The sequence below is a fragment of the Chrysemys picta genome, chromosome 16 (genome assembly GCF_011386835.1).
Source record: "Chrysemys picta bellii isolate R12L10 chromosome 16, ASM1138683v2, whole genome shotgun sequence".
Classification (NCBI taxonomy): Eukaryota; Metazoa; Chordata; order Testudines; family Emydidae; genus Chrysemys; species Chrysemys picta.
This window is the reverse complement of record NC_088806.1, coordinates 13,593,875-13,620,231: the sequence shown is the minus strand read 5'-3', so window position 1 is coordinate 13,620,231 and position 26,357 is coordinate 13,593,875. Positions and strand designations below refer to the sequence as shown.

At 48.4% G+C, this 26,357-nt stretch overlaps 2 protein-coding genes across 9 annotated transcripts in view; one reads left to right on the top strand and one right to left on the bottom strand.

Moving 5' to 3' along the window:
* LOC135976036 (nascent polypeptide-associated complex subunit alpha, muscle-specific form-like) overlaps window positions 1-26,357 on the top strand; it is a 1,165,876-nt gene that overhangs the window by 197,629 nt on the left and 941,890 nt on the right. The gene's annotated exons all lie outside the window — the stretch shown is intronic.
* Window positions 217-21,622, bottom strand: LOC122173263 (uncharacterized). Of its 8 annotated transcripts, none has more exons than XR_010593198.1 (5): window positions 11,383-12,042; window positions 10,428-10,530; window positions 7,138-7,212; window positions 6,124-6,324; window positions 217-3,324 (listed from the first exon to the last, which is right to left on the bottom strand). XR_010593198.1 is itself a non-coding variant. In XM_065570153.1 (5 exons), exons 1-5 carry the CDS (start codon window positions 18,003-18,005, stop codon window positions 6,212-6,214), a joined length of 621 nt encoding a protein of 206 aa, XP_065426225.1. In that variant the 5' UTR covers window positions 18,006-21,622; the 3' UTR covers window positions 4,224-6,211. The 8 variants fall into 8 exon arrangements, 2 of the variants coding, with proteins under 2 accessions (XP_065426225.1, XP_065426226.1); XR_010593197.1 differs by lacking the exon at window positions 217-3,324 and adding an exon at window positions 12,057-13,201 and having other exon boundaries at window positions 4,224-6,324; window positions 10,428-10,542; window positions 11,383-11,470; XR_010593196.1 differs by lacking the exon at window positions 217-3,324 and adding an exon at window positions 12,057-13,125 and having other exon boundaries at window positions 4,224-6,324; window positions 11,383-11,470.

Below are 26,357 nucleotides of genomic sequence, written 5' to 3'. Positions count from 1 at the left end.
ATCTCTGAGAGGTCCTGCTGCGGTCGCCACTAAATGTTACCCCAAAATCTCAGTTATAGAATAATAAGGAGGTGACATATAAATAACAGGTTCAACTCCTACCAGCATCTATCAACTGGGAGAGTTAGAAATCTGTGTGCCTCCCACCCATGTCGCATTGAAATAAAAGATAGAGAGAATATAACCTTAAACTGAAAGAAGATTTATTAAGGGATAGTTACAACTGGGAGAAGATCCACTAAAGGGATCACTAAAATACCCAAGAATAGATTCCAGCAAGGGGCATAAAGCCCAGACCCTTAAACCATCCCTTGGTTAAACTATTGTACCTGAAAAACAATTACTGTCTCTCTTTCACTGCAGATGGAGGTCACCAGTAACTGATGGACCCTCTCAGAATCTCTGGAACATCGGATGATCTGGTTCTCTACGGCCGAAGCAGGAGATCAACAGATCTAATCTGATGGCAAAGTCTTCACTGGATCCTTTGGTGGAATACAGGAATCAGATATCAGGTAAGTGTCAAAGTCCTTGGAAGGTGTTAGTGATCAAAATCTTGATCCGATGCCTGTGCAAAGAAACTGGACGTGGCTGCCTTGATGGTGGACAGCACCAACGTCACCGCTGACAGTTCCTTATATGGTGCGAATTCCTGAGGCACGCTCTGGCAGACACTGCCCCCAACCGGTTCCAGCCAGCTCTCAGTCCCTCAAGTTCTCTCGGGAAACAGAGTTTTGGCAGGAAAATGCCATGAAGAAAGGATACCAAGATGGGAGTTCAATCCTTTCCTACCATATGCACCATCTTGAATTCTTAGACTCCATTTTGAATTGCAGCAACATTTATTATAACTCATAACAAAAGTATAACCATACCAATAACACCTTACAAAGCTTTCTGTTTCGTGGGCACTGCAATTCTTTAGAACAGGCTGTGGGATCAACCACTCAGACCCTTCTCCTCTCTTCACAGGAGATAATTCAGACTATCCTGTTAAAAAATTGTTCTTTGTTTCTTCTTCCGAGGAGAGGCAATTTCTCCTCCATGTAACAGCTCCTGTAAACAGACTGAAGGTGGGGGAAAGACAGAGGTGTGGTATGGTAGAAAATGCAAAACATACTATTCAGGATTCTTTTTGTTCCTGATATATTTTAAAGCTCCTTTTTATTGGCCTTAATTCTGCTGGCCATGGATTTCTCTTGGTGTTCCTTGGCTTCCCTTACCAATTTTCTACAATTACTAAAAAAAAAATGGATTTTCAGTCCAAAAAAACTGCTTTACCAAGTTTTCAGACAAAATATTCTCTTAGATTTTAATAAAAAATTGCAAGAGCCTCAGTGCCTCCAAAAATCCTCCAAACCCCAAATCCCAAAGAAATGGGGCCTTTGAAAATCACAACCACTCCCCCCCCAAAAGCCTCTGAAAAGCCCCAAAGCCTTCAAAAATCCTGAAACCCATGGGAACTCCAAAAATCACAAAAGTACTGGGGTCTCCAAATATAAAAAATATCCCCCCAAAGTCTTGAGGCCTCAGAAAATTCCAAAAGCCATGGAGCGTTCAAAAAGCCCACAAACCCAGGACCTCTGAAAATCCCCAAAGCCCCAGGATCTACAAAAATCCCCAAAATTCCAAAAGCGCCTGGGCCTGCAAAAATACCAAAAGCCCAAGGGCTGCTGAAAATTCCCAAAGCCCCCAGGCCTCTGAAAATCTAAAATACCAGAAGCCTCGTAAAAGCCTCAAAATCCAAAAAGCCCAGATGTCTTGAAAACTCCCTAAAATACCAAAAGCTTGGGGGCATCAGATAATCCCAAATGCCCCAGGACATCTGAAAATCCCCAAAACCCCGGTGGAGGTCAGTGTGTCTGACCGGTAGCAGGAATGGATGGGGCATCTCCGGAAAGGCTCTTGAGGAGTGTAGCGGGGTGGTTACCCGCTCTTGCCCTGAGGGGTTTAAAACAGCCCTGGAGGAGGGCTGTGGAAGGGCAAAACGCCTGGGCTGATTGGGAGGAAGCCGGCTCTGCTGCGGCCATGCCCCAGTCAGGGCCCAGCTGGTCCTATACAGGCTTGAGCCAGGGGCTCAAGCAGACAGTCTCTCTCTGAACCCAGGGCCTGGCTGCAGGGAGCTTTACCAGACACCTAGATTGGGAGCAGGGCTGGGGAAGGGCCAGAGGAGCTGGGAGTTCTGGCCTAGGAAAGCCCCAGGCTGCAGGCCTGGCAAGGCCTAGTAGGTGTAGGGTTGCAGGGGGCAGCCCACGGGTAGGCAGAGGCAGCAGGTCCAAACCCCTTTGCCTGTGATGAGTGGCTGATACTGCAGTCTGCCCTAGTGAATGGGGCTAGATGGAGACTGGGCAGTAGCCAAGACTGAGGCGAAGTGGGGGTAGTGGGTGGGGGTTCCCCAGGGAGGGGAGACCCTAAGACTGAGGGGTTACTGCCAGGGGGCAGCACCCCAGGTACAAGAGCACCAGGGTCCAGGGTGGGACACCAGCCTGCAGAGGGCGCTCCAGGATGCTGGAAGAGCTAATTTCCAGAAGTCACCAGCAGGAGGCGCTGCAGGGGTGAGTCCGCTCGTCTACAGGGAGGGAGAGCAACGTCAGCCCTAAATTATTGGTTAAGAGTATCATACGGCCTGGCTAAAGTAAGGAGGAGCTTCTAGTTAAATGGGTCTGATGATTAAAGATGGCTGAACCTAGAAGGCCCTGGCCAACACTGGCCGTCAAGCCTTTCATGAAGAGGTGTTATACGGGTGCCGCTATGGGACCTGAAGAAACAAACATACTGTTTTGGCAAACAGTGTTTGAGACGGGTCATGGGAGTGGGGAAACAGGGATCGCTAATGATGGCTGTACCCTCAAGAACAATGTGGTGGCGAAACATGAGGCCAGACCGCTGGGCCAAGATTTGTTTGAGACTCCGGATCCTGGGCAGGAGAACCCAAACAATTCAAACAAAGGGCTGTACGGAGACGAGGCCCTGATACATTGTATGCAAGAACGTTCAAGGATTGGTTTGGCAGGGACCTGGTCACCAGTGCTCGGTTGGCTAGAGCCTTTTGGATCAAGCCTGCACAGAGATTGCATTTATTGTTGTTTTTAAAAGCTGCATGCGGAAGGAGTCGCTTGACACACAGTGTAAAAGGTTTTAAAATCATGTTATGAAAAAGTACAAAGATGCCTTATACGTATTTCTTACTGTACATTTTTCAGCAGCTGAGCGATGGTTCTTCAGAGGACTTGGAGGTTCTGGACACCGACAGCTCCGAAGGGACAAGCGGATTGGGCCCTATCTGGTTTTTCCCATACCCAAAACCAGATGCTCAACAGAATGCTGAAACAGAGGGGGATGCTTATTCTATAGGCCTACACTATCTAAAATTGAGGGAGAAATTTGGTATTAAACCTGTGTGAGTTCATAACCATAAAGCGGTGATGGATGCAACTGTGCGAGCACCTGTGCACGGAATCATCAAGCACTGCCTGAGAGAGAAACAAAACGAGGATTGTCCTGGGTGCACCACAGATGCCCCCGGGCAGAGGCATCACGACTGCAGGTACTGGTCTTTAGATGATGTGAACTGTAAAATTAAAGAAATTAGCAGGTAGTTTGTATATGGAGCGTGTGTTAAATAAAATTATCCTGTTGGGATATGTGCTGCAGTGCCTGTGTTTAACCCAGGAACATTTAGCCCTAGGGGCAGAATTGGTGGACAAAGTGACAGAGGCTGAGGACCCAAATAGCATTTTTGATTAAATGATCAAACTGACAGATAAATGTTTAATGCTAAGTGTTGAGCCTCTTCCTCCTTCAGCAAATTACAAAATCTTGCTAAGAAAAAACAGTAAAAGTTAGAGCATGTTTTGGGAACAAAACACATGTTGTAAAACAAAATAAAAATGCATGTTTTAAATAAAATGTCAGTTGAAAATAATAGTGTGAAGCATGTTTTTATGGAGTTCAAGAGGTGTGGGGTTTGTCCAAAGGAAAGTGGGTTGCCTCCATAGTATACATATAGTTAGGTTACAGTTTGTCAACAACAAGAAGTAGTTTCTTAGAGGAGCAGGCCGCTCATAAAGACTCACCCACCCCACCCTACCGCACCCAATCCTGGCGCTTGTGTATGAGGGATATAGGCTGTTGGGGAATCTGGACCATTGCAAAGCAGCCCCAGAACCCCTCTTAAATCATACCATCCTCCGCTTCGGCTGTATCTTTTTATTCCCCCACCCCCTCAGGCCCTCTGCATTAGGACTTAATCATGACACCTGTGCTTTCAACAATGTCTCAGATTTCTCATCTACCTGTTCATATTATTTAATTCTGTACAGCATCTAAGGTTACAGCTTGCAAAAATGTGTTTTATAAAAAAAAATATTCTCTAGGGCCTTAGAGAAGATAATGATAAACAAAATTGTAATTGTTGCTTTGCAGGCACTGCTAAAAAGTATCTTTACGTTTGTTTTTGTTAATATTTCTGATAGGCCATAGGATGGGGGAGATAATACCTCATAAAGTGTGAAAGTGTTTCCGAATGACAAACGCTTGCCCGTGCTAAAGCAGAACAACTAACACAGAATGGCTGCCTACAAAACTGTTTCACTAAAAGTGTTATCAACTTTCCCTCTAAAACTCAAGAGAGCTTTCTTACACCCATGGCCTGATCTCTGTGGCAGTGACTTTTTTTAAAAATTTGTTCGTCCTCGGTTTAGATTTTAAAAAACATTAGAAAAGAAGAAAGGGGGCGGGGAGGGGGAGGCAGATGCCTGATCTCTGGTAAAAAACAGCTAACGTTTTTACATAAGCTATTTTTTCTTGTGTTTTTTGTATAAATCCAAACTTTAAAAAGCAATCTTGTGTATTTTTTGGTTAATTTTGGTTTTTTGTTAAAACACATATGTAAACTCCCTTCAATTGCCAGTTTTCATATTCTTGCCCAGTTGCTGTTTTGGTACGTTAAAAACACTATTTTAAAAAGGATAGGCTAGTATCTTAAGCCTTTTTAGTTCACTAAACTTCTACAAAAGATCCCTAAGAGGGGCCTTGTTTTAGTACAGCTCAGTCTATACTGCTTTTTCATGTTAAACTTTAAAAAAAAAAATGCTTCAAATAGGCCTCACTGCATACAGATTATCCTTTTAAAAGGTCGTGCTATGTTACATCTCAGTCAATGCTGCATTTTCATGTTAAATGTTAAAAAAAAAACACTATTTAATATAATGAAACATGTTTAGCATGTGTTAAAAGTATGGGGGGAAGTCAAGAGGTGGGGGGAGTTCTTCAGATGGGCTATCTCTGAGCTTCATGCAGTCACACAGCGATGAGTTTTGTCTTTTACAATCAGTCAATGGAACAAAATACTTGTTATACCTTTCATAAAGTGTCATTCAATATAATCTCACCATTGGTTAAAACTTTAACAGCGTTTAAAAAGTTAGGAAAGTCGTCTGTTTAAAAAAAACAAGCAAACTGAAGGGGTGTCCCCAAGAGACTATAGTGCATGGAAGACTGGCTAGCCTAGTCATCTGTTTTTAAAATATAGAGAAAGCCGCAGCTCCAGCCTGCGATGTATTATTTTAATAAAATCTATGGACCCAAAACAAACACAAGAGCTTGTACCTGTGTCTCATCACACAGGCTGCAAATATTTAAAGACAAAGACATTCTGATAATGCAACAGAAAAATCCATACTTAAAGCTAATAGTCCTAAGAAAATGAAAGCTTAATAGAACTTTCGCCTCTATTTGTTAAAAAGAAGGGGAAGAAGCAATCTTTTTATCTCTCTATGATCCAGTGGCTCACAGATGCTGCTTTTGCTGCAGCTTCAAATTGTCCTCACCAAAAGCATAGGGAAAAATTTTAAAACGGTTTGTTCCTGTGATAAATGAAGGGGGGGGAGGGTAGCTCCTTTTTATTGACACCTAGCCAGCCAGTTAGCTATAAAATCCCTCAGGGAGAAGCAGCGCCAGGCCTCACGTGTGTATGACCCTGTATTTGTCAGCACTGACTTTCATCTGCCATTGTGCTGCCCAATCACATGGCTTTATTAGATCCCTTTCAACTGCTTCAAAGTCTTCTCTAGGCTCGACTAACCTACATAATTTTGTGTCATCTGCAAATATCCACCTCACCGTTCAGCCCCTGTTCCAAAGAGTTGATAAACGTCTGTTGTACGTAGCATAGCAGGACAAAGAGGTCTTCTGTGTCGGTTCCGGTTCCCTAGTTGAATGCAGAACCCAACGCAAGATTTCCAAGCTTCTGCAACCATTTGTAATGTGCACTGAGGATGTGCCACGTGGTCCTGTCAGATTTCAAAGGCACTTCCTGAAAAGCTGAAACAAAGAGGAAACAGGTTGAAAATCCCATGGTGCTGATGTAACTGGTGCCTAGGAAACCTCCACTTCAGAATGGCATTTGCCACATGTTATTATCTACCCAAGATTCCAGGGGCACAACAACAACAACTCTTGCTACTCCTACAATAGCTCTGGACAGAGAGAAGACCCCATTCTGTGTGTAACGTCCCTCTGCCCCAGCATACACACGTACACACACACACGTACCCACACTAACACACAGGCAGGTGGGGGCAATTGTTCTTGGGATGTAACAGGAAAGTGACAACAGCAGAGGTGTTAAATCATCAAACATTTTTCATCAAACACCCAGATCTGCAAAGGGATTTAGGCTCATAATTTCTACTGAAATCCTTTGTGGATCTGTGCCTTCATTTCTTAGGAGGTCACAGGGAAAGATGTTTCCAATGTGCACTCATGGGATTTCCTATGAGCTTATAACCAATCTCTGAGTGAAGGTCCCTGGCCTGCAATCACTCCACTACAGGGAGGGTAGGTGATGAATCTTTTCCTACAGAAGGTACTACTACTACTATGAACAACAACCGCCCTTTTCATTTCTGTCAGGCCTTCCTCCCCACACACCTCTAAGGCTTCGTATACACTAGGAGCTAGGGATGGAATTCCCCTGCTCCCGTACACATATAGTGGTAGCTCGATGAAGACCATCCTTCTTCCTTAAACACTGTGCTTAGACAGCAAGGGATACACTCAAACCTGTGTTCAGGCCCTGTGCTGCACCCCGTACTTCCCACAGAAGCACAAACACACACACAGGTATTTCCTTACCTTCATACAGGCGGGAGATGCCATCTTCATTCACTGTTTCAGACAACAAGTCGCAGTAATGGCAGATAGTCTTTCCTAGACATACAATTAATACAATGGATCTCATTACTTTTCAGATCCTTTGCTGAAAACTGCTAAAGATTCAGCCATTCCCCCAAGACAGCCCTTGGGAAATTAGATACATTCAGGGCCAGTGCAACCCATTAGGTGACCTAGGCGGTCGCCTAGGACGCTGCGATTTGGGGGGCAGCGACCACGGCGGTTTTTCCGCGGCGGGACCTTCCGCTGCCTCTGTAGGGGGGCGACATTTTGAGGCGGGACCTTCCACCGCCCTAGGGCGGCGGAAAAGCTGGCAGCGCTCCTGGATACATTCCTTAAATCTGTTCACAGCGCACATTAGATAAAGCATCAGACACCCACAAGTTACTGAGAGGCTGATTTCCAAAGGAGATTGAATTCACATCATGCTGGTTTCCCCTAGGTGCAGCCAAAGAGTTGTGGGCAGGGGAAGTTGGTGGGGTCGAGACAGCTAAGTTGCTCCCTTCAGCTTGGAATACATGTTAATTCTGACACACAAACACACACAGAGTTTTAGGATTCTGGTGCTGTCAGAGGGAACAGAGCAGAAGTCTAGAAAAGAGCTTTGAAGGAAGCATTTAAAAAAAGATCAAGTGAATTTGCTGCGGCTTTTCCCCAGAGCAGGTTGGCTCGACGTGGCGCAGCTGCCCAGAGGTGCCTCTGGGCAGGTGGGGTGGGCACACGGGGCTTCTTTGGGGGTGGGGGGCTTGTGGCCGGCTTGTGGCCCTGGCCACAGGAGGGGGGCAGGAAGTGGCAGCTAGCCGCTGCCCAGGGTGCAGGGATGCTCTGGGGGAGGCACACAGTGGTGGCAGGTGGGGTCAAGGGAGAGGCCTGACCCCAAATATTGGTGGACCCAGGCACCACAGGCCCATATAACCCGCCACCTATGGCGCCTCACTGAAGTTACTATCGTGTTCTCCAGAACCTCAGCTTTAATTTAAAAGACAAAAATCGGGAGGTCTGAGAGTCGTGGAAAAAAAATTCAAAACTGTGAACGGAATGTAACTCCTGCAGAGATGAATCGGCAGAGAGCCTGGAACAGAGTCCCGCAACCCGACCGAAGCGGATGGGACCTGACTACAAGGGGTCAAGTTCAGGTGGGAAAACAACTAGAGAATCTCAGGATTGGGTTAGGCTGGCTGCAGAGGGTGTCCAGGAGTCACAGCGTTTCTAACTCTACAGGACCTGCAGTGCAGCCAGGGGCCACAGACGGCAGGAGCCAGGCAGGGGTGGCAAGTTTGTAGAAATTTTGGTAGTGCCCAGAACCTGCCTCCCCCCAAACTCCACCCCTGCAAACTCTGCCCCCCACCTGCCTAAGGCTCTGGGAGGGAGTCTGGGGTGGAGATCTGGGGTGCAGGCCCTGGGCTGGGGATTAGGGTGCAGGAGGGGTGCAAGCTCTGGGAGGGAGTTTGGGTGCAGAAGGAGTGACAGGTTGGTCTCTGGGAGGGAGTTTGGTTGGGGGAGGTGGTCTGGGGTGCAGGTTCTGGGATGGAGTTTGGTGCTGGGTGCAGGGTCCAGGCTGGGGCAGGGGGTGCAGGAGGGAGTGAGGGGTGCAGGCTCTGGGATGGAGTTTGGGTGTAGGCTCTGGGCTGGGGCAAGGGGTGGGGGTGCAGGCTCTGGGAGGGAGTTTGGGAGCAAGAGAGGGTGTGTGGGAAGGGTTTGGGGTGTAGGGTCTGGGACGGAGTTTGGGTGCAAGCTCTGGGCTGGGAGTGTAGGAGGGGGTGAGAGGTACAGGCTCTGGGAGGGAGTTTGGGGGTGGGAGAGTGTGTGTGGGAAGGGGGTGCAGGCTCTGGGAGGGAGTTTGGGGGTGGGAGGGGGTGCAAGGCTAGGGCAGAGGGTTGGGGTGTGGGGTGAGGGCTGTGGGGTGGGGTTGAGGGGTTCATGATGCATGAGGAGGCTCAGGGCTAGGGCAGAGAGTTGGGGTGCGGGGGATGAGGAATCTGGTTGGGGATGTGGGCTCTGGGGTGGGGAAGGGCTGGGGATGAGTTTGGGGTGCAGACAGGCTGTCCCAGGGCTGGGGTCATAGAGGAGGACTCCCCCCAGCCCTCTGCCCCCTGGCAGCAGTGAGCTCTGGGGGAGGGGCCCCCCTGTCCCCTTCAGCAGCACACTCACCCCACATGTGCTCCTAGGGCCCCTCTCAGGTCCAGGAAGCCCCCTCGCCTCCCCTGTGGTGGGTGCCATCACACTTGCGCCTCCTCCTCTGCTGTTGCCCCTCACTGTAGCCTCACTGGAGGTGGGGGATGGGGCTGCCCCTTCCCCAACGTGGGGCAGAAGCACCGGTGGGGGGATCCCCTGTGCTGGTGGAGGGTCCCACCGGAAAAGGGAACGGTCCGAGGCAGAAGGGCAGGGGCAGGGCAGCGTGCCCTGCCACTAGCGGATGGTGGGGCACTAGGACCCAGCGGCAGCAGTTGATGCCAGAAGCCGGCAGAGCAGAGTCAGTGTGGAGCTGCAGGCTCCGGGCCCCAGGAGCAGCGGCAGCTCCAGGCACCAGCGCTGCAAGCACGTGCCTGGGGCGGCAAGCCGCGGGGGGCGTCCTGCCGGTCCCTGCGAAGGCAGCAGTCAGGCAGCCTTTGGCGGCGTGCCTGCAGGAGGTCCGCCGGTCCTGCGGATTTGGCGGCAATTCAGCGGCGGGTATGCCGAAGCCGAGGGACTGGCGGACCTCCCGTAGGTGCGCCGCTGAAGGCAGCCTGCCTGCCGTGCTTGGAGCAGCAAAAAACCTAGAGCCGCCCCTGCCTGGGAGGCACCAGGGGCAGCAAGTGGGGGTTGGGAGTCACTGGGGGAGGCGCATGGGGGTGGCAGGTGGGGCCAGGGGAGAAACCCAGCCCCAAACATTGGTGGAGCTGGGCCCCCAAGCCCTGAATATTGCTGGAGCCTGGGCACCACAGGCCCATACAACTCGCCGCCCCTGGAGCCAGGAACACAGCCACTACGCCGACTCCCCCTCCCCCCTCCCATGCAGGAGGAGCAGAGTCCCCACAGGCAGGAGACAGAGGCAGCACTGAGTCAGGTTTGGGGAGGGGAGAAGGGTCAGATTGAAAAACTACTCAAAAAAAAAAACCCTGAGACCCTCTCGAAGGGACGGCCTCTGACTTCACTGCCTAACGAGAGGGATGCAGAAAATCAGTGTGTGGGGTTAGAAAGGTCTCCCTCAAGTCACCATTCACTACTCTCAAGGCACAAAGAATTCACCTACCAAGCACTTCCAGACTCACTTTGTAGCTGTGAGGAGCCAACCCAGGTCATGCTGCAGAACAGCCTCTTCAAATGAGCCCACCCGAGAAACACCGCGCAGCGGAAGAGCGTCAGTTTACATCTCTGCAAGAGAAGCTGAGACCAAGAGGGTTCTCACTGAGAGAGGAATAGTCTGGGGGACATCTAACCTTCCTCATCCCTTGTTCTCCTGCTTTTCCTGGTAGTGGAGATTCCTGTAATCTGTGCTACACAGGACTGTGCTCAGGAGAGGGAACTGAGAATTGGCTGGAGAGAGCCATAAGGTATCTCCACAGCTCAGTCCTTCTGCACGAAGAGACTGCATGAGAGCGTGAGATAGCTTTTGGATCCCAAAGAGTCTCAACAAAGGGGCCTTCAGATCATGCTTCCTCCACATCCCAGTTGGCCCAATGAAAAAAGGCAACGTCTGGTGGATATTGGGAAGCTAGGACCTGGAGAAGTTTGCTCAGGAGCTCCAGGGAAGACAGCAGGGCAGCTGCACCCACTTTCCATAAGGCTGTATGGAGAGACCAGCCTGGAAAGGGATGCAGTTGCTGTGGGACGATATCATCTCCCTGAACCGAAGGGGCATTTGCAGATCTATGCACCCTTTCCAAAAGGGAAGAGGCTGATGCCACCCCTGCTGGCCACTGGGCGTCACTGCTGCTCCAAGGGAGACATAAGAACGGCCATACTGGGTCAGACGAAAGGTTTATGTAGCCCAGGATCCTGTCTTCTGACAGTGGCCAATGCCAGGTTCTCCAGAGGGAATGAACAGAACAGGTGATCATCAAGTGATCCATCCACTGTTGCCCATTCCCATTGTCTGGCAAACAGAGACTAGGGACACCATCCCTGCTCATCCTGGTTAATAGCCATTGATAAACCTACCCTCCATGAATTTATCTAGTTCTTTTTGAACCCTGTTACTGAACCCTGATACGCTCTGTGCATTACCTTGACTGTGCACCAGGTGCCACTGTTGCTCCATGCGAAACACCATACTCTGTGCAGTACCCTTGACTGCCACTGGGTGTCACTGTTGCTGCAAGAGAAACACACTGCATTAGCCTGACTGGCTAGCTCTTTGGCTGCCCAGCTCTGAAGACAGTGCCACCACCAGCAGCATCGCAGAAGTCCCCACTCACTGTCTGCACCGCACAGAGCAGGCAGAGGGTCCAGGATACCCCATGGCAATCCAAACAGACCCACTCTGCCCCAGGCTCCTGCCGCCCACGGTGGATACTCCCCAAGAGCCAGGTGCCCCCATCCGGGTGGCTTTTGGGGGTGGCAAGCAGTCAAAAGGCAGTGGGGAGTTGAAGGGCAGCCACAGCCCCGGGGCCCAGAGCAGCAGAAGACGGGGGAGCACCACAGCCGCCCAGACCATGGCACCAGCCAGCGCATCAGTCACAGGGCCGGATTAACTTTTTGTGAGCGCGACACCAAACATTTGTGGGCCCCCCTGGGGAATGATTGTAAAAGGGTCTGGGGGCAAAAACACAGTGGGGGCAGGAGCTAGGGTTAGTCCCTGGAGCAAGGGGGGGACCAGGGGTAAACTGCAAACGCAGCAGGGCCGGGGAGGGGATAAACAGGATCCCCCCCGCCCCTGCCTACATAGAGCAGGTACCTACCTGGTTCTAGCCCATTCTCTTTGTCTCTCTCTGCACTGAGCTGCCCCTCCTCCCTCAGCAGCGGGACAGGTTCTCTTCCAGCTCTCTGGGGTGGGTGTTGGGAGGGGGAGGAGCGGAGGCTAATGTGGTTACTCCTATAACCAGACATTTAGTTTCCAGTCAGCACTGCTAACCGGACACTCAGCTCCCGTTTTCTACTGGAGTTTCCAGTCTAAAACTGGATCCCTGGCAACAGGGCTGCCAGAAAAGCCTCGGGGGGGGGGGGGAGAGAGGGGCAAGCAATCATTTTTAAAAGCGAGAGGGCTAAGCTTTAAGAGGGGGCAAGTGGTGGGTGGGCTAGGGAGTGGAGAGGAACTAGTGGGCAGGGCTATGTCTGCTGTACTGCCCAGGTAGGTTGGAGACTGTGGGGATCAGCTGACACAGTATCCCCAGCCCAGGTGACGTGACAACCAGTGGTGGATTTAGAGTTAGTGGGGCCCCCCCAGCCCTGTCCTCAGCTTCATTTTTGGGGCTCCTCCTTGGGACCCAGCCAAGAAAAAGAACATTCTCTCTTATTTCCTCCCACCCCCATTTTTCATTCTTTTTTTCTTCATCCTCCTTCTATAAGTAATAGCAAGTAAATGAAAATAAAGTGAGGTACCTTGATTGTTCTTGTAGTCTAACTTATTTTTCCACAGACCACTTGAAAATCACGGAGGGTCTCAACGGACCATTTAATAATCTTTCTAAATATTGTAAAAAAACATTGGGGTGAGGGGTCTGGCCAGGAGCTAGGGAGGGGGCTCACAGTTGGGGCAGGAGGTTGGGGTGTGGAGCGCTTACCTGGAGCATCTCCTGTTTAGTGCTCAGGATGGGGGTGTGGATGTGGGGGGGGTTAGGAGTCAGGGCATGGGGTGGAGGGCTGGATATGTGTGGCAGGTGCAGGAGTCAGGACAGGGGGCTGAGAGTGTGTGTGGGGTGCAGGAGTGAGGGCAGGGGGCTGGGAGGCATGATGGGGGTTCAGGAGTGAGGGCAGGGGGCTGTGTGGGGGGGGTGTAGGAGTGAGGGCAGGCGGCTGGGGACATGAGGGAGTGCAGGGGTCAGGGCAGGGGCTAGGGAGGTGTGGGGGTGCAGGAGTGAGGGCAGGGGACTGGGGGGCGTGAGATGGGTTCAGGAGTGAGGGCAGGGGGCTGTGGGGGGGTGCAGGAGTGAGGGCAGGGGGGCGTGAGGGGGGATGCAGGAGTCAGGGCAGGGGCTGGGTGTGTGGGGGGTGCAGGAGTCAGGGCAAGGGGCTGAGTGTGTGTGAGGGGGTGCAGGGGTCAGGGTGGGCAGAGGGCTCTGGGTGTGGGCTGGGGTCGTGGGGGTGCTCACACAGGGAGCTGGAAGGGTTATGTCCTGATTCCAGCTGCTTCCCCAAGGCCACGCCCCCTCCTCTTCTCCTCCTCCTCCCCAGAGCACTGAGCATGCTGGGGCTCCGCTCTTCCCCCTCCCACCTGCCTGAAAACAGCTGATCGGCAGCAGGGAGAGAGGGAGGGGAGGGAAGGTAGCACGCTGGGGGGAAGAGGCGGGGGAGGAGCTTGGCTGCCGGAAGAGCCTGCCCTGCTGCAGCAGGGGCCCAGGATCCGGCAGCATCAAGCTTCTGTCCCCACAGGAGAGAGCGGGGGGGTAGAGAAGAGCGGGCCGGGGCCCCTTTGGATCATTGGCCCAGCGCCATGGTAAATCCAGTACTGCTGTACTTCCTATATGAAACATTTGCTAATGTGAAGATACCATAACAAGTTTTTGCTTTACAGTTTTGAGAATATCAAAGTGCTAAGGGGGAGCGTGATTTAGTTCAAAACCCAACCCGCGCATGTCTGTAAGGCATCTCATCCCAAAGTGCTTCACACATGGGCTGTATACACAGGGATTGCTTCTCGCCTCTGGGTTAGAACACACAAGCTGCAAAAAGCTATTCAAAAAAAAACCTTTGTCAAAAAAGGCTTTATGGAATATGCATATGAATGTATGTATAACATAACTAGCATGTTTTATGCTACATATGCCACGTAACATATTTCTATAAAGGTTATGATCTACTGAATCTATTAATCCTATTTGTATGCATGTATCATTTTTGTACTTGAAGTGAGGAATAATGGCTGTATACTTGCTTGATTTCTATTGAGAAAGGAGTGTGCAAATTAAATGCCCAATCAAGAACCACTTAAGCCAACAATGAACTCGAAGACGCCAATCCACATCGGAGCTGTCCCAGGAATGTGGCTTGGGTGGTAAGAAACTCAGGCATGCATGAACATGTGACTTGCCCATGTGACTCCAAAACTCCATATTGGAGCTGAACTTTGCATAGGAGAGAGGAGGGGGTCTCCCCCGACAAGGGAAAGTCTATTTAAGCCTGTGGGAGACCCCTCCATTTTGTCTTCAGCTGGCTAAAGAGAGAGCCTCTCCACCCCCAAGGATACCTGAAAGAAACTGGAACAAAGGACAGTAACTACAGGGGGTGTGACTGATTGCTGGACCCAGACTCGAAGACTAGTCTGTAAAAGAAAGCTTACTGGAACTGGTGAGGTTTTATCTGTGTTCAGTTTTATTACTGTACCAGACTTAGACTTGCATGTTCTATTTTATTTTACTTGGTAATTCACTTTGTTCTGTCTATTACTACCTGGAACCACTTAAATCCTACTTTCTGTATTTAATAAAATCACTTTTTACTTATTAACCCAAGGTATGTATTAATACCTTGGGGGGGGGGGCAAGCAGCTGTGTATCTCTCTCTATCAGTGTTATAGAGGGCGAACAATTTATGAGTATAAGCTTTATACAGGGTAAAACTGATTTATTTGTGGTTTGGACCCCACTGGGAGCTGGGCAACTAAGTGTTAAAAACAGGAACACTTCTGTAAGTTGCTTTCAGTTAAGTCTGCAGCTTTGGGGTACGTGGTTCAGACCCTGGGTCTGTGTTGGAGCAGATGGGCGTGTCTGGCTCAATAAGAGTGGGTGCTGGAGTCCTGAGCTGGCAGGGAAAGCAGGTGCCAAGACTACTTCTGCCCCTCAGTTGGCAGTTCCCAAGGGGGTTTCTGTGCTTCAACCCGTCACAGCCATGACGACCGAAAACTCGATTGCCCTCCCTGCCCCTCTCTCCCATCTGCTGTAGATTAGCCCAACTTGATGAAGAGAGACAGAAGGACCAAAGGCAAGTCGCTTGGTGAGTCACCCCACAACCACCACTGTAGCACCCAGTATCCCACATGAGTCTCATCTCTTCCTACGTGTTGTAGGCTCTCGAGAACAAGAATGAGGGGATGGACATCTCACACACTTCTCATGTCCTATCAAGGCAGACAGTAAAAACAGGCAACTCCAGGGAATCTCTGTGTAATCTCAGATAGAGGGGAAAAAATAAAGGCGGCAAAAAAATACAGCACCTAGTGTCACCTGCCTGGATCCAAACTTCTGTTGGGGAGGAAACACTACTCCTGGCCACAGAAATGAGCATCCCCTGAAAATGAGGTGCTTACCCAGCCCCACCTACCAGGAAGCCCCTGCCTGGAGGCAGGTGGGCTGTGTCCACAGTCCTCACTAAACCAGATACTCACTGACCGTGACAGCTGCTCTGTACCCATGAACAATGCTGGCGGTCTCACTGATCTAGCAAGCTTTCCATCTGACAAGGGGGCTGGATGCTGACCCTTGACTTTTTCTCTCTTTGTACTAAACACAAGGGGGAGAAACCCTAAAGTCTGCAATGCTGTGTAGGCTCTTCTTCTTGCATCTCCCTCACCCCAGGGGTGGCCTCTCAACTCCCACCCTATTAGCCATCACAACTACAATTACAAAGCACCCTATTACATCTGGGCCCAAAACAGGTAAATGTCAAAGACTTCCAATATATAAAGTCTAACTCCAGCACAGAACCCTGCCCCTTCTGCAGCTGAGTCCATAAAGGGGTTGGCCCTGATGCTGAAAACGCTTCAAGGATATGGGTGTACTGTTACCCATACTCATGAGTGCTGGCAGCCACAGGGCCACTCCCACCAATGAACAAATACACAGAATTAAGTTTAAACCAATTATTTATTATGGGAATTATTCCTACTGGGGGCCAGGGTACTGCCGTAGGGATGCAGTAGTGGAAGAAACAGGGGATGGAGGGCATTCTGGGTAATACATTTGGAACCCCCAACTGGCATCTCTCCAAAACTAAAAATACCTAAAACCTGTTACCTGAAATTGGGCCAGCTAGTACGCTTAGGGAGGACTAATGACCCACTAGAGTTTGGCAGAAAGCAGCACTTTTATTATACTGATAGCTAAGCTCAAAAGGGGGTGTGACGTTATTGATATAATCTGGGACCATACAGATCAGTGTTGCAACCAAGGTCCTGTAGTGGCACCCAGATCTTGTATAAAGGGGGTCAAATGGGGTGTCTAAGACAAGGTTATGGTTTATGGGTTATGATTATGCTGTCTATATGTGTGTATCAATTTTGTAGTTGAAGTTATGAATATTGGCTCTATATTGTCTGTATTTCAAAATTATGCTATGCTGCTGGGTGACATCCCAGACAAACTGGTGCTAGCTCTGCCTAGCCTGCTTGATGGCCCATTAAGGACCATCAGCTATACAATGGGCCCATTGAGAGAAGGCAGATACGCCTTGTAACTCAGCAAAGTATGCAGGGACTGGCCCATGTGACTCCAGACTCCATTTTGCTGTAATTTTCCACAGTAAGAACAAAGAGGTGTTCTTACAGCTGGAAAAGACTATATAAGGCTGATGCCTCATCTCCATCTTGTCTTCAATCTTGCTTCATACCTCTGGAGGAACTTTGCCACAAGCTGAAGCTTTGAACAAAGGACTGAGGACCCATCCCAGCGGGGGATGTATTCCAGAGACTTGATTTGAACCTGCAGTTTATTCCATTGCTGCTGCAAGCCTGAACCAAGAACTTTGCCATTACTGTATGTAATTGATTCCATTTAACCAATTCTAACTCTCATCTCTATCTTTTTCCTTTTATAAATAAACCTTTAGATTTTAGATTCTAAAGGATTGGCAACAGCGTGATTTGTGGGAAAGATCTGATTTGTATATTGACCTGGGTCTGGGGCTTGGTCCTTTGGGATCAGGAGAACCTTTTTCTGTTACTTGGGTATTGGTTTTCATAACTATTTGTCCCCATAACGAGTGGCACTGGTGGTTATACTGGGAAACTGGAGTGTCTAAGGAGATTGCTTGAGAGACTTGCGGTTAGCCAGTGGGGTGAGACCAAAGTCCCCTTAGTCTGGCTGGTTTGGTTTGCCTTAAAGGTGGAAAAACCCCCAGCCTTGGGCTGTAACTGCCCTGTTTGAGCAATTTGTCCTGAGTTGGCACTCTCAGTTGGGTTCCGCCAGAACCGCATCGTCACGGGGGGGGGGGGGGTGTCACACTCGCATACTCACACTCCCTTGCCCTACACCAGCACTCAACGGTGGCGTCCCTTTCTCCCTGCAGTGGGTTGCTAGCCTTCCACTTTTTCACGCAGGCTCGAGCCGGACCCACCCAAGAGAGCACCAGGGGACCCCTACTCTTGGGTCAAATCCTCCACTAAGCTGCCCACATTCTTACTGGGCCAGCTAGTAAGCTTAGGGAGGACTAATGACCCACCAGAGTTTGGCAGAAAACAGCACTTTTATTATACTGATAGTTAAGCTCAAAAGAAGGGGGAGGTCACACTCACACTCGCATACTCACACACTCAGGACAGGCACCGCACTGGAGATATCAGGATTCTTCAAGGTAAGTGTCCCACAGCACAGCGATGGATGGTGCGATGAAGGTAAGTCTTCCCGAGGCACAATGGAATGCAACGCGGAGAACCACTGGCCAGGCGGTCCGGGCGAAGGGCCTTCACGGGAGGTACAATCTTGTGAGTGCACTGCTGAGCACATGGCCCCTTCCCCTTTTAAGGGCCTGCTCCTCATGGCCTGCGACTAGAGATGATTTGGCCGCGTCTGGTTGGTCACACTCCACCTCGGACAGTGTTCATGCAGTGTCCATGCACTGGGTGGGTGATCGCTGCCTAATTAGAGTCCCAAACACCTTGTCTACCTGGGAGCTCTTCTGATCTTCCAGCTGTTCAACCAGCCCATTCATCCCACAAGCATTCCAGGAGGGAGGGGGAAAGCCACTTCACAGCTATTCAGAGAGGGAGAGGAGGCAAAAGATGGGGGAGGTATAACAGACTTTTTGAGCATACAGGTTATACAGAGCAGCATACAGATCACTGATGCTCCTACAACAAAACCCAGCATATTGCTATGTCACATATCACACGTCCAGCTGCACCAGGTACTGCACAGGGCACCACATTCTGAAAAAAAAAAGGTAAGAAAAGACTCCCACTCCCATGCTGCATCAGGGCCCGCTGCACTGCAGGCACACATTAGAGACAGCAGCAGCTGTAACTTCTCCACACACACAACAAATCTGTACAGGGAGCTATTGACACCCATATCTCAATCACCACAGGACATGCACGGGGAACACATCTATGAAGGGACGCTGTAGAAGACCAGGCAGGGGGACAGAGTGTGTTGGCCAAAACACTGGACAGAAATAGGACAAACTCAGCACCTGTACTCATAGGCGCCAACTCTGTGGGTACTCCAGGGTTGGAGCACCTATGGAAAAAAATTGGGTGCTTAGCACCCACCGGCAGCCAGCTCCCCCTTCCCTCCCAGGGTCTCCTGCCCGCCTGGTGCCTGTCAATCAACTCGTCCCCGTCCCTGGGGAGCACGTGTTTCCCCTGGAGCAGCAGTGACACTGGATGGCCAGTTGGGGTAATGCACAGAGTGTGTTTCCCAGTGCCAGCCTCTTCCTACTGGGGGGGGGCTGAGGTGGGCTAGAGGAAAGTTGTGGGGGCTGTGCCCCCCCCCCCCCCCACCGCACCTGTCTCCATGGTTCTGGTCCCTGCTCCTCAGTTTAGTGCCAGCCCCACCTCCTTCCCCCCACCCCCTGTCCAGGTCGGAGGCCGGACGCTGGAGCTGGGCAGTGCAGGGCAGCTGCTGTGCTAGCTGGTGCTCACACCACCTTCCCCCAGCACTCTCACTCCCCAGGGTCCAGCATGAGTTTCTTCCACCTCTCCCCATCCTCCCATATTGCAAGCTCCCAAGACCAAGCAAAAATTGCAGATGATAAAAAAACTACTTAAGATAGTTAAGTCCCAGGCAGAATGCGAAGAGCTACAGAAGGATCTGTCAAAACTAGGTGACTGGGCAACAAAATTGCAAATGAAATTCAGTGTTGATAAATGCAAGGTAATGCACACTGGAAAACAATCCCAACTATACATATAAAATGATGAGGTCTAAATTAGCAGTTGCCACTCAAGAAAGAGAGCTTGGGATCCATGGGGACATTATCTCCACCTGGAGCCACAGCCGATCAGCAATCTTTTCCTAGTAACCCAGCCTGGAGGAGGGTTAGTGGTCTCCAAAGCACCCTCTTGTGTCCTGGGGTGGATCTGCAGAGCCCTGCTAACTCACAAGTCAGATAAATAATCAAAGCATTCCCCTTTTGGGGTCCACTTTAATAAATCCTGCAGCTTTTCCACCTCAGTCCCAAGGTGAGCACAGACCCTTAGCCCTGAGCGTCTACCTCTCCTGCAGAACTCAAACACTCTCCTCTTCCCTTGAGTCAAGAGTCCCCAGCCCTCCTTCCCAGAGCTGGCTTCAGGTCAGTCTCTCTCCTGGTATCTGGAGCCCCCAGGCCTCCTTCTCAGAGAGGGCTTCTCTTCCTTCCCTGCAAGAACCAGTGCTCTTTCCAGCACTCCCCTGCAGCTACTTCCTCACTCCAGCTACAGCTTCTCAGGCACCTGCCCTGCCTAAAACCCACTTAGCTGAAGTTAGGATCCCACCTGAGCTCCCTTCCCCAGGGACTAACCCTAACCCTTCCTCCCTTATTCCCCCAGGTCTTGCCTGAGTTAGTCACATGGCCTCCTTGACTCTTACTCACCTGGGAAAGAAAGCTAAACTTGTCTCACATGAACCTTAATTTTTCCAGCTGTGGGTCTGAGCCTACATGTGGGGAACAGCTCTTCCATATAGAAAAATCTGCAAGGATAGGCCTAATAATAACAATAGTATCAAAGCAATGATATTGTGCAACATCAATGAATAGACAGTAAATGTAGCACTGCAATGATCAGCTTCAGTCATCTCTCTAGATCAAAAGGTTAAACCTCCTCTAAAGAGAAAAATACTCAATACAGTTACACAACTGAGGGGGAGGGATAGCTCAGTGGTTTGAGCATTGGCCTGCTAAACCCAGGGCTGAGAGTTTAATCCTTGAGGGGGCCATTTAGGGATCTGGAGCAAAAATCTATCTGGGGATTGCTCCTGCTTTGAGCAGGGGGTTGGACTAGATGACTATTCTATTATTCTAATTGTTAGACAAGCTTTTTAATTCAAAGATCTATTTAAGCCCCACATTGGAAACAAGGTAAATATGGGATAATCACTGTTCGAAATGGAGAAAGATCAGAGAGCTTTGATTATTGCTTGAAAACAAGCTCAATATGAAATGCATTTTATAAACAATTGATTCATAATTTGGAGTGTCCCTGAAAGGTTTATTACTGGGGGCAGGAATAATTAACGATCAACCCCAGTGTCTTCATTTTAATTTCAAGGGTCAGTTTCTATATTCTTCTAAATAAGGAAGATGTTTGACCACATATTTGTAGATTTACTACAAAACAAGCAATTTTCTGTCTCTACAGAGCATCTGCATGCTTTGCCCCAGGGCAAAGACTACTGAAAAAGAAAGGCAGTGAAGTAGCTTCTTCCTCCATAAAGCCTCCATCACACACACACCCTGTTGGTAAACGGCTATTAGAAACAGTTCTCTTTTTCCCAGTTTGTTATCCGGGGATGACAACACACTCCTGCCTTTGACCCTGTGAAGGAAAAGCCCTGCAAAGGGGCTCAGCCCGCCATGCTGATGATGGCCCCAGTTCCCCCGCACACCTTTGAAGGCTGCTTGTCTTGGTGCCCTTAGGGTAATTCTGGAAACGTGTTTATGCTGCAGACTTTGTGGTCAGTGATTCCCAAGGGCTCGGGGGCAGAACCGGGACCTTTACACGTCTGGGCCCATAGAGGGTATGGCCGGGTGGGTGCAAACCCTGGTGCACTCGAGCAGTGCCCCACACAAAGGCTGGGTGTCCCTGGCCGGGACCTGCCCCAGCCCCTGGGGAACGGTAGCGGTGGCATCATAGCCAGAGGGGCCACGGGGTGACTCCCTGGGGGGGCCGGGCTGCAGCTCCCGGCTACACCAGCCCTGCCCGGGCGGGGTCACCAGGGCTCCTCCCGCATCGCTCTCCCGGCAGCGCAGCATCTGCCCGCGCCAGCGCCGGTGTCTCCCGCTCCCAGCGGCACCGGCCGCTCAGTCCCGCGGTGCGGGGCAGGGCCCAGGCGACCTGACCGGAAACACGGAGCGGAAGTTTTGTTCCCCTGGTGAGCGCTCCTCTACAGTCCCACCAGGCACAGTGACCGGAAGATATGTTTCTGCGGTGTGCGCTCCCTTAGAGTCCAACCGGGAACAGTGACCGGAAGTTATGTTGCTCCAGTGAGCTCTCATTTAGAGTCCAACCGGGAACTGTGGCCGGAAGTTATTTTGCTCCATTTAGGATTAGGTTTAGGATGAGAACTTTTCATGAAAACTTCAGACAAAGCACAACCCAGTACTGTTCATTTGCAGGGGACAAATTCTCATGGAATTTTCATTTTTAAGCAGTTTGGATTCTGTCCTGAGCTTTTGGGTAGAATGCTTCGTGAAAATAAGAAACAAAGAGAAAGTCATTACTGATCAGTTCTTGTGACCAATGTTTAGTGCAATCTTAATCTTAAACCCATTTGGATTGTCTCTTGATAATTTGCAAGAGATCAGCTCATGAAAATTAAAAACAAAACCAAAATCCATTATTGGGTAACCCTTCTGCCAGGTGTAGCCAGGAGCAACAAGGGCCGGGTTCAGCATCTAGGGGCTCATTTTCAACAATATCTCACAAAACCGGCTCTAGCCCCTATCCAGTGACCTAGGACAATTACACACCCCCTGCGCACCTAACTTTTAATAAAAGGAGGGAATTAACTCAGCATTAATTTGGGAAAACACCACAATTAGGGTTCATAAACATAAACCAAGTAAGTTGGGCACTGTCCTATTCCCCTCAGGGTCTTAGGTCCAGCAACCCAAAAGTTCCTTTAACGTGCCCATCCCTTCTCTGTACCCCACTCATAGTTGCTCTCCTTGGCCAGTGCAGCCCCCGAGGTCAAGGAGGCACCTTACACGCTGCACTTCTAGGGCACGCACTCGTCTCCCCAATGGCCGATTGCTACGCCGCTGCAGGCTGTGCTCAGGCTGCTCACCGCACATCTCCACCAACCTCCCTGTTAGCAGCACCACTACACCAGCTGGCCACTCGCCCAGATGTCTTCAGCGCCCCCCACACTTAACACAGATCACCGTGATTTCAGCTGTTAGGGGGCAAGGGGAGGTTCACTAATAGTGCACACTGGGGACTGTCTTGCAATAGAAACACTATCCCAAAGTAAATCTAATACTTAGATCTAAATATCAGTGATTTTAGCTCTAGATAGTCTAAAATAATTCTTTTATTATATCATGGCATGAACTAAGACCCAGTACAGATGCCTCCACCTTTTCTCAACTTAATGGGCTTTGGAACCCATGTCTCCTGCCTAGTGAGTGCCATTGAGTTGAGGGTGAGTCCCTCCCCTGGGGTATGCCAGGTACAGTTCTGCTGCCCTCAGTTCACACAACAAGGATAACAATTCCCTATTAATTCTGCCCCAATAACAAGGAGACAGGGAAATCCAACACGAGCGACAAGAGATCATTTGGGCAAGCAATCCCATCATGCTGAGCACCTCAGCAGGGTGGGTGTGTCCATGCAAACGAGATCAGCTTCTGTAGTCTTTTCCCACAGCTCACCACTAAATGTCAGGGGAGGGTTCATTCAGACTCTGCTCACATCTGATCACTGCACGTCACATATTTCTTGTCAAAACTTACTTTTTAATAGTACAGTTAGAATTCTGCCCTGAGCATTTGGGAGAAGCTCAATTCGTAAAAATCAGAAACAAAGAGAAAGCCCTTACTGATAAGAGCTGGTAACAAATTTATCATGGAGTCTTTATCCAAAAGCCATTAGGATTCTGTCCTGACCATATGGACGATATTGGTTCATCAAAATGACAAACAAAGTGAAAGTCATTACCGATAACTCCAAGTGACAAATTTACAATGGAATCTTCATCACAATGCCATAAGAATTCTGTGCTGACCTTTTCGAAGAAATTGCTTAGTGAAAAATAAAAACAAGTAGAAAGTCATTACTCATTATTACGGGTGACAAATTTCTTGGAGAATCTTGATTTCAAATACAATTCAGATTCTGTTCTGACCATTGGGGTAGAGTAGTTCATGAAAATAAGAAACAAAGAGAAAGTCATTACTGATTACTTCTAGTGACAACTTTCTCAGGTAATATTCGTTTTAAAGCAGTTGAAATTTGTCCTCATCATTTGGAAGAGATCGGTTCCTGAAAATTACAACTAGAGAAAGTCATTACTGATAAAGGTGTTGGTCAATGAAAAATAGAATCCTTATCACAAAGTCATTAGGATTCTGCACTTCTCATTTGGAACCCATCTGTTTGTGAAAATCATAAACAAAGAGAAAATCAATATTGATAACTGATGTTGATAAATTTATGGCATTGTATTCATTTTCAAGCAGTTGGGATTATGTTCTGATCATTTGGAAAATAATTTTTCATGAAAATTTCAAACAAAGCAAAACTCATTACTTATCATGGCTGGGGACAAATTATCACAGAATTTTCATTTTCAGCAATTAGGCCTCTGTCCTGAGGATTTGGAAGAAATTGGTTCGTGAAAATTACAAACCAGGAAAAAGTCATTTCTCATAAGTGCTTGTGACAAATGTGTCATGGATTCTTCATCCTAAAGCCATTAGGGCTCTGCCCTGATATTTTGGACTCTATCGGGTCGTTAAGATTACAAACAGAGAGAAAGTCATTATTGAAAAAAGCTGGTGACTAATTTACAGTGGAATCTTTAATCAAAAAGCCATTAAGATTCCATGCTGATCATCTGGAAAACATTGGTTGGTGAAAATTACGAAGAAAGGGAAAACCATTACTGATAAAACCTGGTGAGAACTTTCTTGGATAATATTAATGTTAAAGTAGTTGGAACTCTGTACTTATCATTTGGAATAGATATGGTCATGAAAACTTCAAACAAAGCAAAACTAATTACTGTACATGGGACACAAATTCTCATGGAATTTTCATTTATAAGTAGTTAGGATTCTGTCCTGAGAATTTCGGTCCGAACATTTTGTGAAAATAAGAAACAATGAGAAAGTCCTTACTCATCAACACTTGTGACAAATTTAGCATGGAATCTTTATCACAAAGCCATTAGGCTTCTGTGCTGATCATTTGGAAGAAATTGCTTCCTTATCGTTACAAACAGAAAGACATTACTGATAAAACTGGTGACCAGTAGGAAGAAATTGGAAGAAATAGGGAAGAACTGTAAACGCCCAACAAAGCAAAACTCATTACTCTTCATGGCTGGGGACAAATTCTCATGGAATTTTCATTTTAAGCAGTTAGGATTCTGTCCTGAGAATATGGGTTAGAACATTTTGTGAAAATATTACTGATCAGTGCTTGTTAGAAATTTATCCTTGTTTGTAATTTTCATGAACTAATTTCTCATAAGCATGGATAAGTACTGACTTTCATTTGGTTGTAATTTTCACCTACCGATTTACCGCTAATGCTCATAGCACAATCCTGAGTTCCTTAAAAAGTAAGACTCTAGGACAAATATGTTACCTGCAATGATCAGTAATGGATTTTGGTTTTGTGTGCAATTTTTACGAACCAATCTCTTCCAAATGATGAGGACAGAATTCCAACTGCTTTAAAATTAATAGTCTCCATTAAGTTTCTCACCAGCAATTATCAGGAATGTCTTTCTCTTTGTCACTTATTTTCACGAACTGATCTACCCCAAATGGTGAGAACAGAATCAGAACTGCATTGAAAATCAAGCTTCTCTTGAAATTTGTCACACACAATGATCACTAATGTCTTTCTCATTCTTAGCAATTTTTACGAATCGATCTCTTCCAAAATATCAGGGCAGAATCTTAATGACTTTGTGACGAAGACTCCATGGTAAATGTCTCACAAGGACTTTTTGACTTTCTCTTTCTTTGTAACCTCCATATGGCTCAGAGAGAAGCCTACTAGCTTTAGGAAGAAGAATCCATGAGAAATTTGTCACCAAGTTTAATCAGTAAGGCCGTTCTCTCTGTTTCCGTTTTAATGAACCGAGATATTTCAAAATAACAAGGCAGCGTACTAATGGCGTTCAGATGAAGAATCCATTAGACCTATGTCACAAGCATTTATCAGAAATGTCTTTAATGACTTGCATTTTATTTGTAATTTTCAAAAACTGGCCTATCCCAAATGCTCAGGAGGGAATCCTAAAGGCTTAAAATGAACATTCCATGCGAATTTGTCCAAAGACATGAAAAGTAATGATTTTCTTAGTTTGAAATTAGCATGCAAAATATCTTCCAAATGATCAGGACAGACTCACAACTGCTTTAAAATGAAATGTCTCCACTAAATTAGTCACCAGCAGTTATCAGTAATAACGTTCTCACAGAAAGAACAGGAGTACTTGTGGCACCTTAGAGACTAACAAATTTATTTGAGCATAAGCTTTCGTGGGTTACAGCCCACTTCTTCTTCTTCGGCTGTAGCCCACAAAAGCTTATGCTCAAATAAATTTGTTAGTCTCTAAGGTGCCACAAGTACTCCTGTTCTTTTTGCGGATCCAGACTAACATGGCTGCTACTCTAAAACGTTCTCACTGTTTGTAATTTTCACGACCTGATCACTTCCAAATGATCAGCACAGAAAGCTAAGGGATTTGTGATGAAGATTACTCTTTGAAAGCGGATGTTGTGAAGGACAAAACTATAATACGGTTCAAAAAAGAACTAGATAAATTCATGGAGGAGAGGTGCATCAAGGGCTATTAGCCAGGATGGGGTGGGATGGTGTCCATAGCCTCTGTTTGCCAGAAGATGGGAATGAGCAACAGAGAATGGATCACTTGATGATTACCTGTTCCGTTCATTTGCTCTTGGGCACCTGGCATTGGCCACTGTTGGAAGACAGTATACTGGGCTAGATGGCC